Source organism: Penicillium mononematosum, assembly GCF_028829835.1.
Source record: "Penicillium mononematosum strain IBT 11891 chromosome Unknown utg000005l:1.0-9366267.0:1.0-9372171.0, whole genome shotgun sequence".
Lineage (NCBI taxonomy): Eukaryota > Fungi > Ascomycota > Eurotiomycetes > Eurotiales > Aspergillaceae > Penicillium > Penicillium mononematosum.
In genome coordinates this window covers 782195-795337 of record NW_026643275.1, presented here as the reverse complement: position 1 = coordinate 795337, position 13143 = coordinate 782195, and the positions used below count along the sequence as shown (strand labels likewise).

At 50.8% G+C, this 13143-nt stretch overlaps 3 protein-coding genes across 3 annotated transcripts; 1 reads left to right on the top strand and 2 right to left on the bottom strand.

The window, feature by feature from the left end:
- Positions 1–179: 179 nt before the first annotated feature.
- N7519_008428 (ATP-dependent RNA helicase ECM16) lies at positions 180–3868 on the top strand (the record flags this gene model as incomplete). The annotated part of the gene is made up of 3 exons (XM_057295204.1): positions 180–404; positions 454–3406; positions 3429–3868. Coding segments are annotated over 3 exons (3618 nt in total), but the record flags the coding sequence as incomplete, so codon positions are not given.
- A 236-nt stretch (positions 3869–4104) lies between these two features.
- On the bottom strand, positions 4105–4749 carry cwc21 (U2-type spliceosomal complex subunit CWC21; the record flags this gene model as incomplete). The annotated part of the gene is made up of 1 exon (XM_057295203.1): positions 4105–4749. The coding sequence occupies one exon, from the start codon at positions 4747–4749 to the stop codon at positions 4105–4107; it is 645 nt and encodes a 214-aa protein (XP_057143085.1).
- Positions 4750–6341: 1592 nt separating this feature from the next.
- On the bottom strand, positions 6342–9209 carry N7519_008426 (mRNA-binding protein PUF3; the record flags this gene model as incomplete). Its single annotated transcript, XM_057295202.1, has 4 exons — positions 6342–6760; positions 6811–8904; positions 8958–9111; positions 9168–9209. The coding sequence occupies 4 exons, from the start codon at positions 9207–9209 to the stop codon at positions 6342–6344; spliced, it is 2709 nt and encodes a 902-aa protein (XP_057143084.1).
- Positions 9210–13143: the final 3934 nt, after the last annotated feature.

The following is a 13143-nucleotide window of genomic DNA, read 5'->3' as shown; positions in this document are numbered from 1 at the left end:
ACAGAAGAATATAGGTTAGGTTAAGGTGTATCGGAGGTCGAACGTCCTTTCGTAGGCGCTAGTTTCACCGCCTCGGGCCAAGCCAGCAGTACCCGACCGCCTTAATTTTTTTTTGATGAAGAGACAGTTGGATCGCAGAGCTTGCATACTAGGTCAATTTTATTTTTTCTCTCAGCCAGTGTGGCTGCAGTATTCCAAGATGCCGCCCAAATTTACACCACGTCTCAAGAAAACAAAAGCACCGGCGAAACCCAGACGGCGAATCGGCTGATACCAATGTCGCACAGCTCCAGCCCGTCTCCAAGGATGAGAAAGAGGCGCGGCGACAGAAGCTGAAGGGGGAGCTACAAGAGCAGCATCCTAAGATGTCCGCAAAGAAGCAGAAACGCTTAGACAAATACATTGTATGTGGATAAGCTGCAATAGAAATATACGGCTCTAACATTCGTTCAGGAAAACAAACTCAAGAAGGAAGAAAATATCGAATTGTTGAAGAAACTAGCCCAGTCGTCTGTCGACACTTCGTCTTTACAGAGTTCCAGAGATCTTTCCAAGCGCAAGAGACAGGATGACGACGTACCTACACCAACAATTTCTGCGCCGAAACACAATGCTCCCGCAGACATCTCAGGATATGAGTCCGACGATTCGGACATCCACCTTAAAGTCTCCGATCCTGCAACAGACCCGAATGAACAAAAGTTACGAGAAGAGGCAGCTGCTGGAAGTGGACTTAAACGACCATTAGAGCTAGGAGCTGATGGATTCCCTGTGCTAAAGAAGCGAAAGCGCGCACCAAAGAAGAAACCCGCACCTGCGCCGGTAAAAGCTGAGGTCGCATGGGAAGGCTTCGATTCGGATGAGGAGGATGAAGATGAAGATGAAGAAGATATGGACGAGGAGTCCGGAAGTGACATCGAAGACGGATCTGAAGAGGAAGATACTTCGTCTGAGGGCACTTCCGGGGATGAGGATGAGGACGAGGAAGACTCAGACGATTCAGACGGTGATGACGACATGGACGAGGATAAGCCAACGCTGAAGACTCGCCAGTCGGCCTTCAAATCTTGGGCGGTGCAACAAATCAACGAAGCCGCAGGGTTCAGACCTACCGAGGGAGCCGTAACCCACGAAGAGCAGGTTTTCGACCCATCTAAGTTGCCAGCAACCTACAATACCGTCCAAGAAGAACCTCTCCCTCGGGAACTCCAGGTAACTCTTGGCGATCCCAATCGCAAGGCCTACAGTGTTGCGGTAGACCGCACGGAGGAAATCCAAACTGCCCGTCTTGGGCTCCCCGTCGTTGGCGAAGAACAGAAAATCATGGAGGCAATCCACAACAACTCAGTTGTCGTCATTTGGGGTGCTACTGGTAGTGGAAAGACAACCCAGCTTCCCCAGTTCCTCTTCGAATCTGGCTTCGGCTCCCCGGGCAGCCCTAATCCGGGTCTAATTGGTGTCACCCAGCCCCGTCGAGTCGCGGCCGTGAGTATGGCGAACCGCGTTTCTCAGGAGTTAGGTCAACATGCCGAAAAGGTGTCCTATCAAATCCGATTCGAGTCTACGGCATCGAAGAAGACGGCCATCAAATTCATGACTGATGGTATTCTTCTACGAGAGATTGCAGATGACTTTGCCCTTCGCAAATACTCTATCATTCTTATTGACGAGGCTCACGAACGCAGCGTCAACACTGATATCCTGATTGGAATGGTCAGCCGTATTGTGGGCCTGCGCAAGTCTTTGAGCAAGGAGGACCCGTCTGTCAAGCCTTTGAAGGTCGTCATCATGTCGGCCACTCTCCGTATCTCGGATTTCACCGAAAACCCAAGTCTCTTCCGTGATGGTGCACCCCCATTGGTCCAAGCCGAGGGTCGCCAGTATCCTGTTGCAGTTCATTTCTCCCGCCGCACACAGCGCGATTACGTTGAAGATGCATTCCGCAAGGTTTCGCGCGGACACCGTAAACTACCTGCCGGTGGAATGCTTGTGTTTTTGACTGGCCAGAACGAAATCCGGCAGCTTTCTAAGCGACTGAAGCAGGCCTTCAAACCTACCCAGCGGGAAGATACGACACAGGCAAAGGTACAGCTCTCAGCTAATGAGGCACCACTGGAAGCAGAGGACCTTGAGCTGGGCGACACCGAGATGGACAACGCAGGACATGATGATTACGACAGTGACATGGAGATCACCGGACTGGATGACGCAGAGGAAGATGAAGGCTTTGAGCTTGCTGAAGGCGAAGAGGCCATGGACTCGTCAACTCGCGTTCACGTCTTGCCTCTATACTCCCAGCTTCCCACGAAGGAACAGATGAAGGTGTTTGAACCGCCCCCAGAGAACTCTCGAGTGATCATCCTCGCAACCAACGTCGCCGAGACATCTCTTACCATTCCCGGTATCAAGTATGTCTTTGACTGTGGTCGCGCCAAGGAGAAGCAGTTCGATCTCTTCACTGGAGTGCAGAGCTTCCAGGTCGGCTGGATCAGCAAGGCAAGCGCAAACCAGCGAGCTGGTCGAGCTGGTCGAACAGGGCCCGGCCACTGTTACCGAATGTACTCATCAGCGGTCTACGAAAGCGAGTTCGCCGAATACACCGACCCAGAGATCCTCCGCACCCCCATCGAAGGCGTCGTCCTCCAGATGAAGAGCATGGGTCTACACAACGTGATCAACTTCCCATTCCCCACACCCCCGAGCCGCCAAGGTCTCGCGAAGGCAGAGAAACTCCTCAAGAACCTCGGCGCCCTCACAGCCGACGGCCAGGTAACGCCCATCGGCCGCCGTCTCTCAACATACCCCCTCTCCCCCCGGTTCAGCAAAATGCTCCACATCGGCCACCAACACGGCTGCATGCCCTACGTGATCGCCCTAGTCGCAGCCCTAGCAGTCGGCGACCTCTTCGTACCAGAGAACCAGCTCGACCCCAACAACCCCCTACCCACCACATCCAAGAAGCAAGTCAACGACGACAGTGACAGCGACAGTGACAGCAACAAACGCAAGGTCTACACAAACGCAGACCGCCTCGCAGACGACGAGCGCGAACAACGCACAAAAGCGTACGCGCGCGCCCAACGCCTCTTCAGCAAACACGACGACACCTCCGACGCCCTAAAATCCCTCTCCGCAATCTGCGCCTACGGCTACGCCTCCGACGGCGACGCCTTCAGCGAAAAAATGTTCCTCCGCGCAAAGGCCTTCAAAGAAGCAACCCAGCTCCGCCGCCAGCTAACCGACATCGTGCGCTCAAACAACCCAGGCCTCGTCCCCGCCTACGAAGCCCGTCTGCCAGAGCCCTCACAGAAGCAAATCAAGGCCCTCAAGCAGATCGTCACAGCTGGCTTCATCGATAATGTCGCTATCCGCGCTGATCTCGCCCCCGTCCCGCCGGAGAACCCGCGTGCCCCCCCGTCGCGCCATAGACGTCCCTTACCTGACGCTCTTCCGCTCCCGAGACGGTAAGGGTCAGGATCTGCAGGAACGCGCTGTCTATGTGCATCCGTCTTCGCTGCTTGCTAAGCTCACGCCGAAGGAAATGCCGCAGTATATCACTTACTCGCATCTGCAGCAGTCTTCTGCTTCGCTGGTCTCGGACCAGGTGCCTAAGATTAGGATGTTCCCGCTTGTTGCGCCCAGTGGGTTGCAGCTCTCGGCGATTGCGCATGATACGCCGCTTATTGAGTATGGAAAGCCGATTGGTAAGGCTGATGCTATTGAGGGTGTGCCGCCGCGCAGATCCTGCTGGGTTATTCCTGCTTTGGTGGGTGATGGCGGGGGTGTGGGCTGGCCGATGCCTGCTAAGAAGGTTGTGCAGAAGAAGGATCCGAAGCAGGGTTGGGTTATTGAAAAGTTTGTGGCATAGGTGTTGGTTTTGGTGTATTATAGATGAGGTTATGATATCCAATTGTTCATTTCTTGCATTCAAAGAAGATTGTACAGAATAACATGGACAACAATAAAACAAAAGAAACTTGTTCATGCAACCCTATTTCCATGATAATCCCACATAACCCTAACACCATCAACACCATTACTCGAGAAACCCCTAAGCAGAACCAGCAGAGAAAGTAAAGAAAAAAAAAAAAGTCAAACCCGAATCTAATCCCTCCTCTTCTCCCGATAATCACGAGAACTAGAAATCTCCCCAGTCTCCCAGATCCTCCTCCTCAACCCAAAAGCCCTCCGCAACCTCTCCGTCTCCTCAATCTTCGCCTCAGCAAGCTCATGAACCTGATAGGACTTAAGATTGCGCCTATCCCTCCCAGTTCCAGCTCCACCCCCAGCCCCAGACACAGGCTTCTTAAATCCGGATTCGGCACGCTTCAAATCATCCTCTAGCTCCTCCAGCAACCGCTGCCGAAGAGCATCACACCGCTCATCAATCTCCTCATCACTCAGAACCTTCTCTCCCTCCGCTTCACCATCTTCTTCTTTCTTAACTCCACTCTTCTCCTTCTTCTTATCCGCCTCCTCTTCAATCCGCTCATTCTCCTCTTCCAGTCGCTCCCGCTCTTCCATCACTTTCACCTCGATCGCGCGCTTGCGGTCGTGCTCCAGGATCTGCTTGTCCGGCATTCGCTGCTTGAATGGTCGGTCCATCGGGCCGCTGCCGTTTGCGCCGCTGATGGGTGGGTAGGGAGCGCCGTAGCCTGCGCTGCGGGGTTTGAGGAGCGCGGAGTTGCGTTGCACATAGCCCGATGTGCCGCTGCCGCGCGGGGTTGAGAGGCCGACGTTGGAGGACATTTTTGTGGTGGTAGGTGGGTTTGTGTGTTGGTTTCAGGGTGTAGCTTGGGCCGGAGGTCCTTTGCTGGAATTATTTCACGTGGTTGTTTTGATAGTTGGTTATTGTTGTAGGTTTGTAGGTTGTTGGTGGAGAGAGCTCGGAGCTGGTCCGGATCCCGGCTAAATGTAGGTTCTTTCGAGCTCGGATTGTGGTCTCAGTAGTGACGGGTGGATTGGTTGACACCGTGGGTTTTCATCCGTTGACGCGCAGAGTGACAATGCTGATCAAGTGTCGTAAAAGTGGAAGTGCAGACGGGTTTGCTCCAACTCTACCAAAATGCGCCGCCTTATCGGACATCACGGGATCCGGGTCACGTGTGATATAATTTATATCAGTCACGTGCTCACGAGCGATGGTTTAACCTGTCATACCTTTTTAAACGTTTCTTTACATGTTCTCGAATGTCGGTTTGGGATAATTTAGCTAAGGCCCAAACGGTTGTTATGCACTATGATACTCTACATCGGAGTCTCCAGCTAGAGGCGCTGATTATGCTAGATTGTATGAACGAGTTGGTACAAATCTACATCATTCCCAATGATACTAGAGCAAAGTTATAAAGTCAAGTCATAATGCATTGATAATACAGCCAGTAGCAAGAGAAAGAAAGAAAAACCACGAGAAAGTATCAACACAGCATGACAACCCGGAAACAAGCAACACGATGTCCACGAGAGCCGGCAGCTAAAACAAGCTCCCAAGCCAAGTAGCATCGTCCATGCTAACCGAGAAGCACAAAAGCAAGAACACCTTTGACAAGAACACCTTGATGCGAAAGGAAAGCCGTGGACCCCGCGATCAGGAATCTGGCCGTGACTTGGAATATGTTGACTCGGCCAGATAATATCGGAAAGAAATGTGTAGGTGAAAGAAATAAGTAGTAGGTGGTTCTGGGTAGATCATGCAGATGCCATGGCACAAGCTGTGCAAAGTGGTTGATTTGATTCTTTTCCTGGTATTTTCTGCTGGATCCCAATGTGAATGTGGAAGGTCCGGGACTCCATGCTATGGCATATGCGCTCGGAAATCATCAAGAGCGAAAGATCAAATCTGTTCCCCCTTTCCGAGCCGGTTGCCGATATTTTCCCCCATCACAGCCCTTAACCCCGTGACAAAATAAAAATAAATGAAAGAAGTGGACAGAACAAAGACGCCGGAGCCATATCGATTCTCGGACCTGGATCTCATATCGAGAAGCATTGACAGTGATTCACAAACACAATCGTAAAAATAAATGAACATGTCAAGAAAGAAACAAGAACAAATAAGGTAAGATAAGAAATAAGTCGGTGGTCCGAGATCGAGATCGAGATCAACAAAAGAAAAGAACAAAGAAATAAAAAGAAATAAAAACATTCGAGGCCCTCATTTTGCGCCGTCAAAGCCATGGTCAAGTAGGGGAGAATCACATAAACGTCGGTAACATATATCCCGCCTGATTCCCCTGTATGTATACGCCCCATATTAGATAGAGAACAAGAAGTGACTCGGCTCAGATCATATCAGGATTAGAAAGATTATGTTGGGCGAGCAAGATAAAGTGTGCAACGAATTAGTGAGCACTAGCGACATCGACCGGGACGGTAACACCGGTGTTGCCTGTCTCGGGACTCGAAACCGAGGTCACTGTGCTCTTAGCGAGGCCCTTCGACTCGAGGGTGGTATCGACGGTGGTCTGGGCATCCGTCGGAGGAGGGGTGGGTGGTGCGTTACCCACGAAAGGAGCCCGGGGCTGTTCAGTGGGAATTGAACGCTTGACGGGTTGTGGAGAGGACTTGTGGGAATGAGGGGGAGTGGTAGAGGTGGTGTGAGACAGAGGGACGGTCGCAGGAGAGTTGGGGTCAAAAATGAGCTTCTCGATAGCAACAATCTGCTTGCCATAGCTGAACTTCTTCAGCTGGCTGAGAAGGGGCTTGATCTGCTCGATGAGGGCTTCACGCTCGGCATCTTTCAATTGGCCCAGCACTTTTTCTGTTGGAGGGTTAGTATAACACACAACTAGTAAAGGGATTAAAACTTACGGATGACATAGTTGCCATACTGATCACGCATGAGACCAAGGAGAGGGCTCTCGCCGCGGTCGTTCGTAGAGGTTAGAGTGCTGATGATGTGATTACGCTCATGTTCCGCACCGAACTCAATGCTCTTTTCGACGACGTTGCTAGCAAACTTGTGCTTGGAGTAAGCGAGGAGCTGTCCCATAACAATGTCGATCATGCGAGTGCGGTCCTTCTCGTCACCGTTCTCAATAACGTGCTGGATGACATAGTTGCCAAACTGGTCCGGGATCAGATTGGTGGTGCAAGCATGAAGCTCGGCCAGAATGGACTGGCGGTCGACCTCCTCACAGTGCTCAAGCATTCTTTGAATTACACGACAGCCATAAGGATGGGCAGCGAGTCTGTTGACCTGGCCGCGGAAGGCATTGATGATGAACTGCACGTATTGCGAAGGAACACGCTCAATGGCCTTCTGGATGACGTGGTTGCCATTCTGATCACGAACGCACTTGAGGACATGGTTCTCTAGTTCCTTGACCATCGCAGCTTGTTGGTCAGTCAGGATGTGCTCCAGGGCCTTCTGGACCACTCGGCATCCATACATCTGGGTCGGCAGGGCCAAAACATGGCCGCGCATCTGATTGGCGAGTATCTTCTTCTGGGTCTGGTTGCCGTGCTCGAACAACTTCTGGACGACGTAGTTACCGAAGACATCGGTCATCAACTGAAGACAATTGGGCTGGATTTCACGGAACACCTGCTCCTTCTCATCGCTGTTCGCGGTCTCAAGCTTCTGTTGAATAAAGCGAGAGCCGTGCTGGTCACCACTGAACTCGACAACATGGTTGTAGATGTCCTTCAGCTCGTAGCGCTTGTTGCCCTTGCTGTTGGCCCTGAACTCCTCTAGGAGGGGGCTGCGGACAACCTGGGTAGGGTCGTGCTCGCGCTGAGTGCGGGACACCAGAGCAGCAGCACCAAGGCCACTAAGATGGCCTACTGGGTAGAACCCGGACATAGCATTCAAACGAGAAGCCTGGTAAGCTTGGAAATCGTAAGGAGGGTACTGCATCCGCGAGGCATTTTGGGCAAGCTCCTGCTCCTGGAAATTTCGGAGCCTGCGCTCAAAGGCTGCCACCTGGCTTTCATTTGCACCTGCGTTGCGGTACTGAGCGGCGGCCCCGTCTACGCCGGTGTATATTGGGCTATCTATGCGGGCATAGTCCGAGGGTGAGATGGAGCCGGTGTTCGCAGCTCTGGATCGTGCCGCATAAGCAATCTGCATCTCCTGTGCAGCCTCTGCGGTGTATCCAAGTGCCTGGTAGGTATCTTCGTTGTTCTGATACTTCCCACGCTGGAAGGTGCCATCAAAGGAGGCGTGAGGAACGAACGAGGGTCTTTGGGCCGCTTGCGACGCGTAGTTAGCGTCGTTGAGCTGCAGCTTGTTAAACCCGGCGGTAAGATCCATCGACCCACTGCTGTAACGGCCATCGATGCTGTGAGTGTCAGAGTAGAAGGAGGGATGAGCTGAGTGAGCGGGGCGTTGGGTGGTATAAGAAGCGGAGTTGTGAGAGGCGTGCGATAGTGCGCTGCGACCCTGGGGCGGAGAGACGTGCTCGCCAATTCCAGATCCCAATGACCCCATTCCCATTGAGGCACCCATGCCATCTCCGCTTGCACCATCGAGAGGGTTCGCAAAGCCAGGCTTCACAGGGAAAGTCGTTCCCACAGGGCTGCCACCCAGACCGGTCGTGTTCATCTGGCGTCGACCAGCAAACCCACCGAAGGTGATGCCTTCTCCAGAGGGGGACACACCCTCCGACCCAGCGTTGAGGTAGGGTCGGTGGCTCGCGGCGCCAGCGTTGGTGCTGATGCCAGTGGTGCGGGGCAAGGCAAAGTACGAGCTATCACTGGCTTCGTTGATAGCAGGAGCACTGCGGTCATTCGCACGAGTCTGGGTGGGGGATGTTGCGAGACCTCTATTCTGGAAGGAGGGGTTGGTGTTGACGGTGCTCCATGGCAGGTTGGCACGTCCCGACCAGCCGTCCGACTCCGATGTAGAGAGAAGGGAACCCGATCCAGATTTGCCTTCGAATGCAGTCTCGCTCAGGTGTTGCTCTACAAGCTGGGTCAGCATAGCTCAATTCGTGATGGGGAGACGATTCACTCACCATCTCCGAATCCTCCTAGGTTGGAGTCACCCCAGATATTGTTTTTCCAGCTAGCTTTACTAGCACCGAAACCTTTACCGACACTGTTGCCTTGTGATCCGCGGCTGCGGTCGTTCATCCCGGATGAACTCATGTTGGACCGGTTTGATCGTGCCTAGAGTCCCTGTTATTATCCGCATTCCACTGATCGACATTCACGGTGCCACTCACGTTGTGTACGCTGGTTGCATTTGCGGCCATGGTAGAAGCCATCCCAGGAAATATCCGATCGGCAGAACAGTAATTCGATATGTACTCGAACGGCGACAATTATTTGTGGTTCGGAGTGTTGTCTCGTGGTAATAAATCACAGAGATGAGACGATCGGCCGATGCTGTGTCGACTAGTATTTGCAACCGGGCACCAGGCACCAGAGACGGCGTACACGAAGGAATATAAGACTGTGATAAGAGAAGGGGCGCGCGTTAGCAGGGTTCGAACCATATTGGGGCAATGTTGCATCGAGATGTCGGGTTTGGAGACAGGTACAAGGGCAGCTAGGGTGTTCAAGTGTCTGAAAGGGAAGGCTCACCAAAAGAGGGGATAGAAGGGATCACAAGAAAGAGCGAAATGAAGAAAACGAACGTTGTCTTCTGTATTGCTCAGCGGCGAACCCAGGACATGTACAGATTATACAGGAGCAAGAGAGGAAGGGAGAGGGAAGGGAGGAAGAGCGACGAGCTCTGAATGAGGCGAGAAATGCTGAAGGTGGCAGGAAGGTCGATCGAGCCTGACAGCGATAGAAGATGCAAGGTGACAAAGAATTGGAACGATTATTATCACCCTTTTCGTTTGCTGCAGCTGTGGGGTTGCAAGTTGCCGGAAGGTTCAGAATTGAGGAGGCGCCGCAACGTTACTCTGCTCCGTGCATGCTCCAGGAATCTCCCAGTGTGTCGATCGTCCTCATGTGCCTTGTGGAGAGGCGATCCCCGAGAATGGCAATCAGAACGTTGGGGGACCCTAGATTGATTGGCGTAGGCAAGGGATGGTTTTGGATATCTGAGGGGGGAAGATTTTCGAGTAGCGGAACTAAGAGAGGATAATGGAATGCGCTCGCGCAAGAAGGATGAGAATCCGGGATTCAGAGGATTGATGGAAGGGAATGTGGACGAGAGACAAGGCACGGCATTAATGTAGTCCAGCTGTCACACAGGCGCCAGCATGACAGCCCAAGGGTTTTTTTTTTCTGTGTGGCTGTTCTGATGGTGAGGCGGTGATGAAGGGGAAAAAAAAGGAAATGTCAAAAAGAAAATAAAAAGAGGAGACGGTTGAAATAAAAGGAAGACAATTAATAAAAAAAGAAGAGTCACACGAAAAAAGAGAAGAAGGGAAAAGAAAAGAAAAAAAAGAACAGAACAGAGAGTCAATTGGATAGATAACAAGATGGAGGATTGAATTCTCAGGGAGATCAGCCGCTGTATTGCCGCGTAATACCATGACCATATGAAGAGGTCGATCCTAGATGGGACAGAGTGGTACTTGGGTTTAGGTTAGAGTTTGGCTGAGTACCCAAGTATCTTTTCAGCGATTTGTTTATGGCGCACGTATCTGACCGTCACCGCGATCTACCTCCCGGCGCTTCTTTCTTAGCCTGACCCCATCTCTTTGTCTTGTTTTTACATCGGGATATTGTTTTATATAATAATATAATATATAATATATATCATATACAACATATATATAGGTAATATATAATGTATAATACATCTTTCTAACTTCTATTACATATTGTATTACAATTCTATCTCTCTATACATTCTCTATGCCTTATTAGAACAAAAGTCACATCTTCTCCCATGGTCTAACTTATCCCATTAACAAACAGTCCCTGGAACAGTACCGAATGGGTCATGTAATAGGGGGTGAACGAGCAAATCTGAAGTCACCATTGGGGAGATTTAGCACTTCGGTCAAAAGTTCCTATCCACTCCACTAAGAGAACTCCCTAGCATCTGTGTTGACCATGGAACCCCTATAAAGACAGATCATACTCCCGAATGGAGCCGGTGATGTCTATAGGGAAGAAAGTTTCTCACTAAAAAGAATCGGGAAAAAGGAATTCATCAAAGCCGAGGTTCTACCCTACTACGGAGTACTAAATGAAGCATTAGTATAATTCTCGGCAACAGCTTATCTTAAAGATTGAAGGTTTCTGGAGGTCCGATCGGGGCCCACTAAGCCCCTCCCACTTTAGTCTTAACCTCAAGTAAGGTACACTCTAATATATACATATAGACCTATACCCGATCTTGGATTATTATACCTATGTAGGTAGGGCTAGATCAACAACCCTCTTTATCCTCTTTAAACATATCTCGTATCACGTCCGGTTGGATCCGGAAACATTCTTGAAAGAGCCAAGGACCACTTTTCCAACTGTGGATTACCTGCGCATTACCTGCCATTCCAGGGCAAGGCGTCTCTCTCGTTGGCTTACTTTCTCCGCCTGGTCAGGAACTCAATGGTGCGAGGGGGGGGATTTGTTTCGCTCTTGTGCTTTGGCCTTTTTTTTTTTCCCCCTCTTTTTTTTTGGTTGATGTTCTGTCCGTTTTTCGCCCGTGTGGCCGTGCGTTGGGATTAGTATTGCCCGATCCCTTGATTCTAACTCTCAATAGATCAATGACCAAGTCAAATCCCAACTGCGTGTTTTGCAATAGTCTCGCGCGCGATAGAAATACGCTTTCAGGCCCTAAGAGTGCTAGAACCAGAAGAATTATCCGCGGAAAAAGGTTCTCGACTGGGTAGACTTCCGTAGACTCGGCTAGCCCCTTGCTTCGGTCCATCGTCACACTGACCCTTGGATCAGTGGGTAAATTGTGGCAGTTGAATGACGAGACATCGGTACTCACTGTCCGGGTCAGAAACCCATAAAACCCCAGAAGGGAAAAAAAAAGGAACGGTCGTCATCTAGCATGTGCTAGTTGGCGAACATTTGCCGTCAACGTGCGGTGTCCAGTCATCGCGGTGTAATCCCTCCCGGCAAGATTGGAAAAAGGCCGAGACATCGACTGGCAAAGGGAGACTCTGACAAGGATACTCACCTCTGGATCCTTGCACAGGGGTTGCACAGGTCAAGTGTCAGGCCATTACTCGCAGAAACCTTCCCCAGATCTGATCTCTGAGGAGCATTGCCTGCCTTGCGTCCAATTCCTGTAGGCTTAGGCACAGTCAGTGGCCCCGAGCGTGATTACCGCGGGCTTGCAGAGACTATGAGGCGTTGGCCGTGTTACCAGTGGGTGTTGGGCTATTGCTTTTCCTAAGATCATCATTTCTCCGGATATGTGAGGTATCGAACTGTGTGTTGGCGGCCCCTGACCGCATCATAAAAGGTGCATAGTCTGACCACTACCATGTACATATGCTAAGATAGCATAGGACATGTCAGTCGGTGCAGTTGACAAATTTTGATAATGACGTGGTGTTAGTTGTGTTTTTGATCTCGAGTGCCAGTTCTTGGCAGTATTGATAGATGGCCGGGGTGAGATTTCTAGAGCATCAAATCTGTACTAGATCATCTATACTATGTCTCTGCATTTAAATTTGATGGGCAGTTTCTATCAGCCGAGGGAGGTGACTTTCAAGGTTGACTTAAATTGATATCGCGCAAGCCCGGTATATACCTACCTACCTAGGTAGGTACCCTAGGTAGGTAACTTCCATTGTATCTCTCATGTGTCAGCACACTAGTCAATCTTAGAAAGGCCCACACATAAGAACTTAAAGTAGAAACCACTCATCGGAATATATTTTGCAACCAACATACTGTATGGAGTATTAGCTGAAGAAGACCTAAAAGGTGCCCTAAATACCCAAACACAGTCTGTGGGCTGTCGCCCTAGGATCACAGCCAGACACTCGTTATAAGGACTAGCTCTTCTAACATCATCCTACCACTAATCGAGTGCACCAAACACCGAAATACCACACACTAAGAAGCTGTGTGGAACTGAGCACTTTATTTGTGGCACTGGAATCGCGTGCCGTCGTGCTGTGTCCCCGATGTGACGGCGGCAGGAAGGATGCGTGCAGTTTAGGCGTTTGATACATCCAACATGTGGCAAACAGTGGCTATAGTATGCATGTCAGGCCTGGAGGTGTATGGATGCTTACTCTGGCTCTTGTTGCCACTTAAATGGTCTCTTTGAAT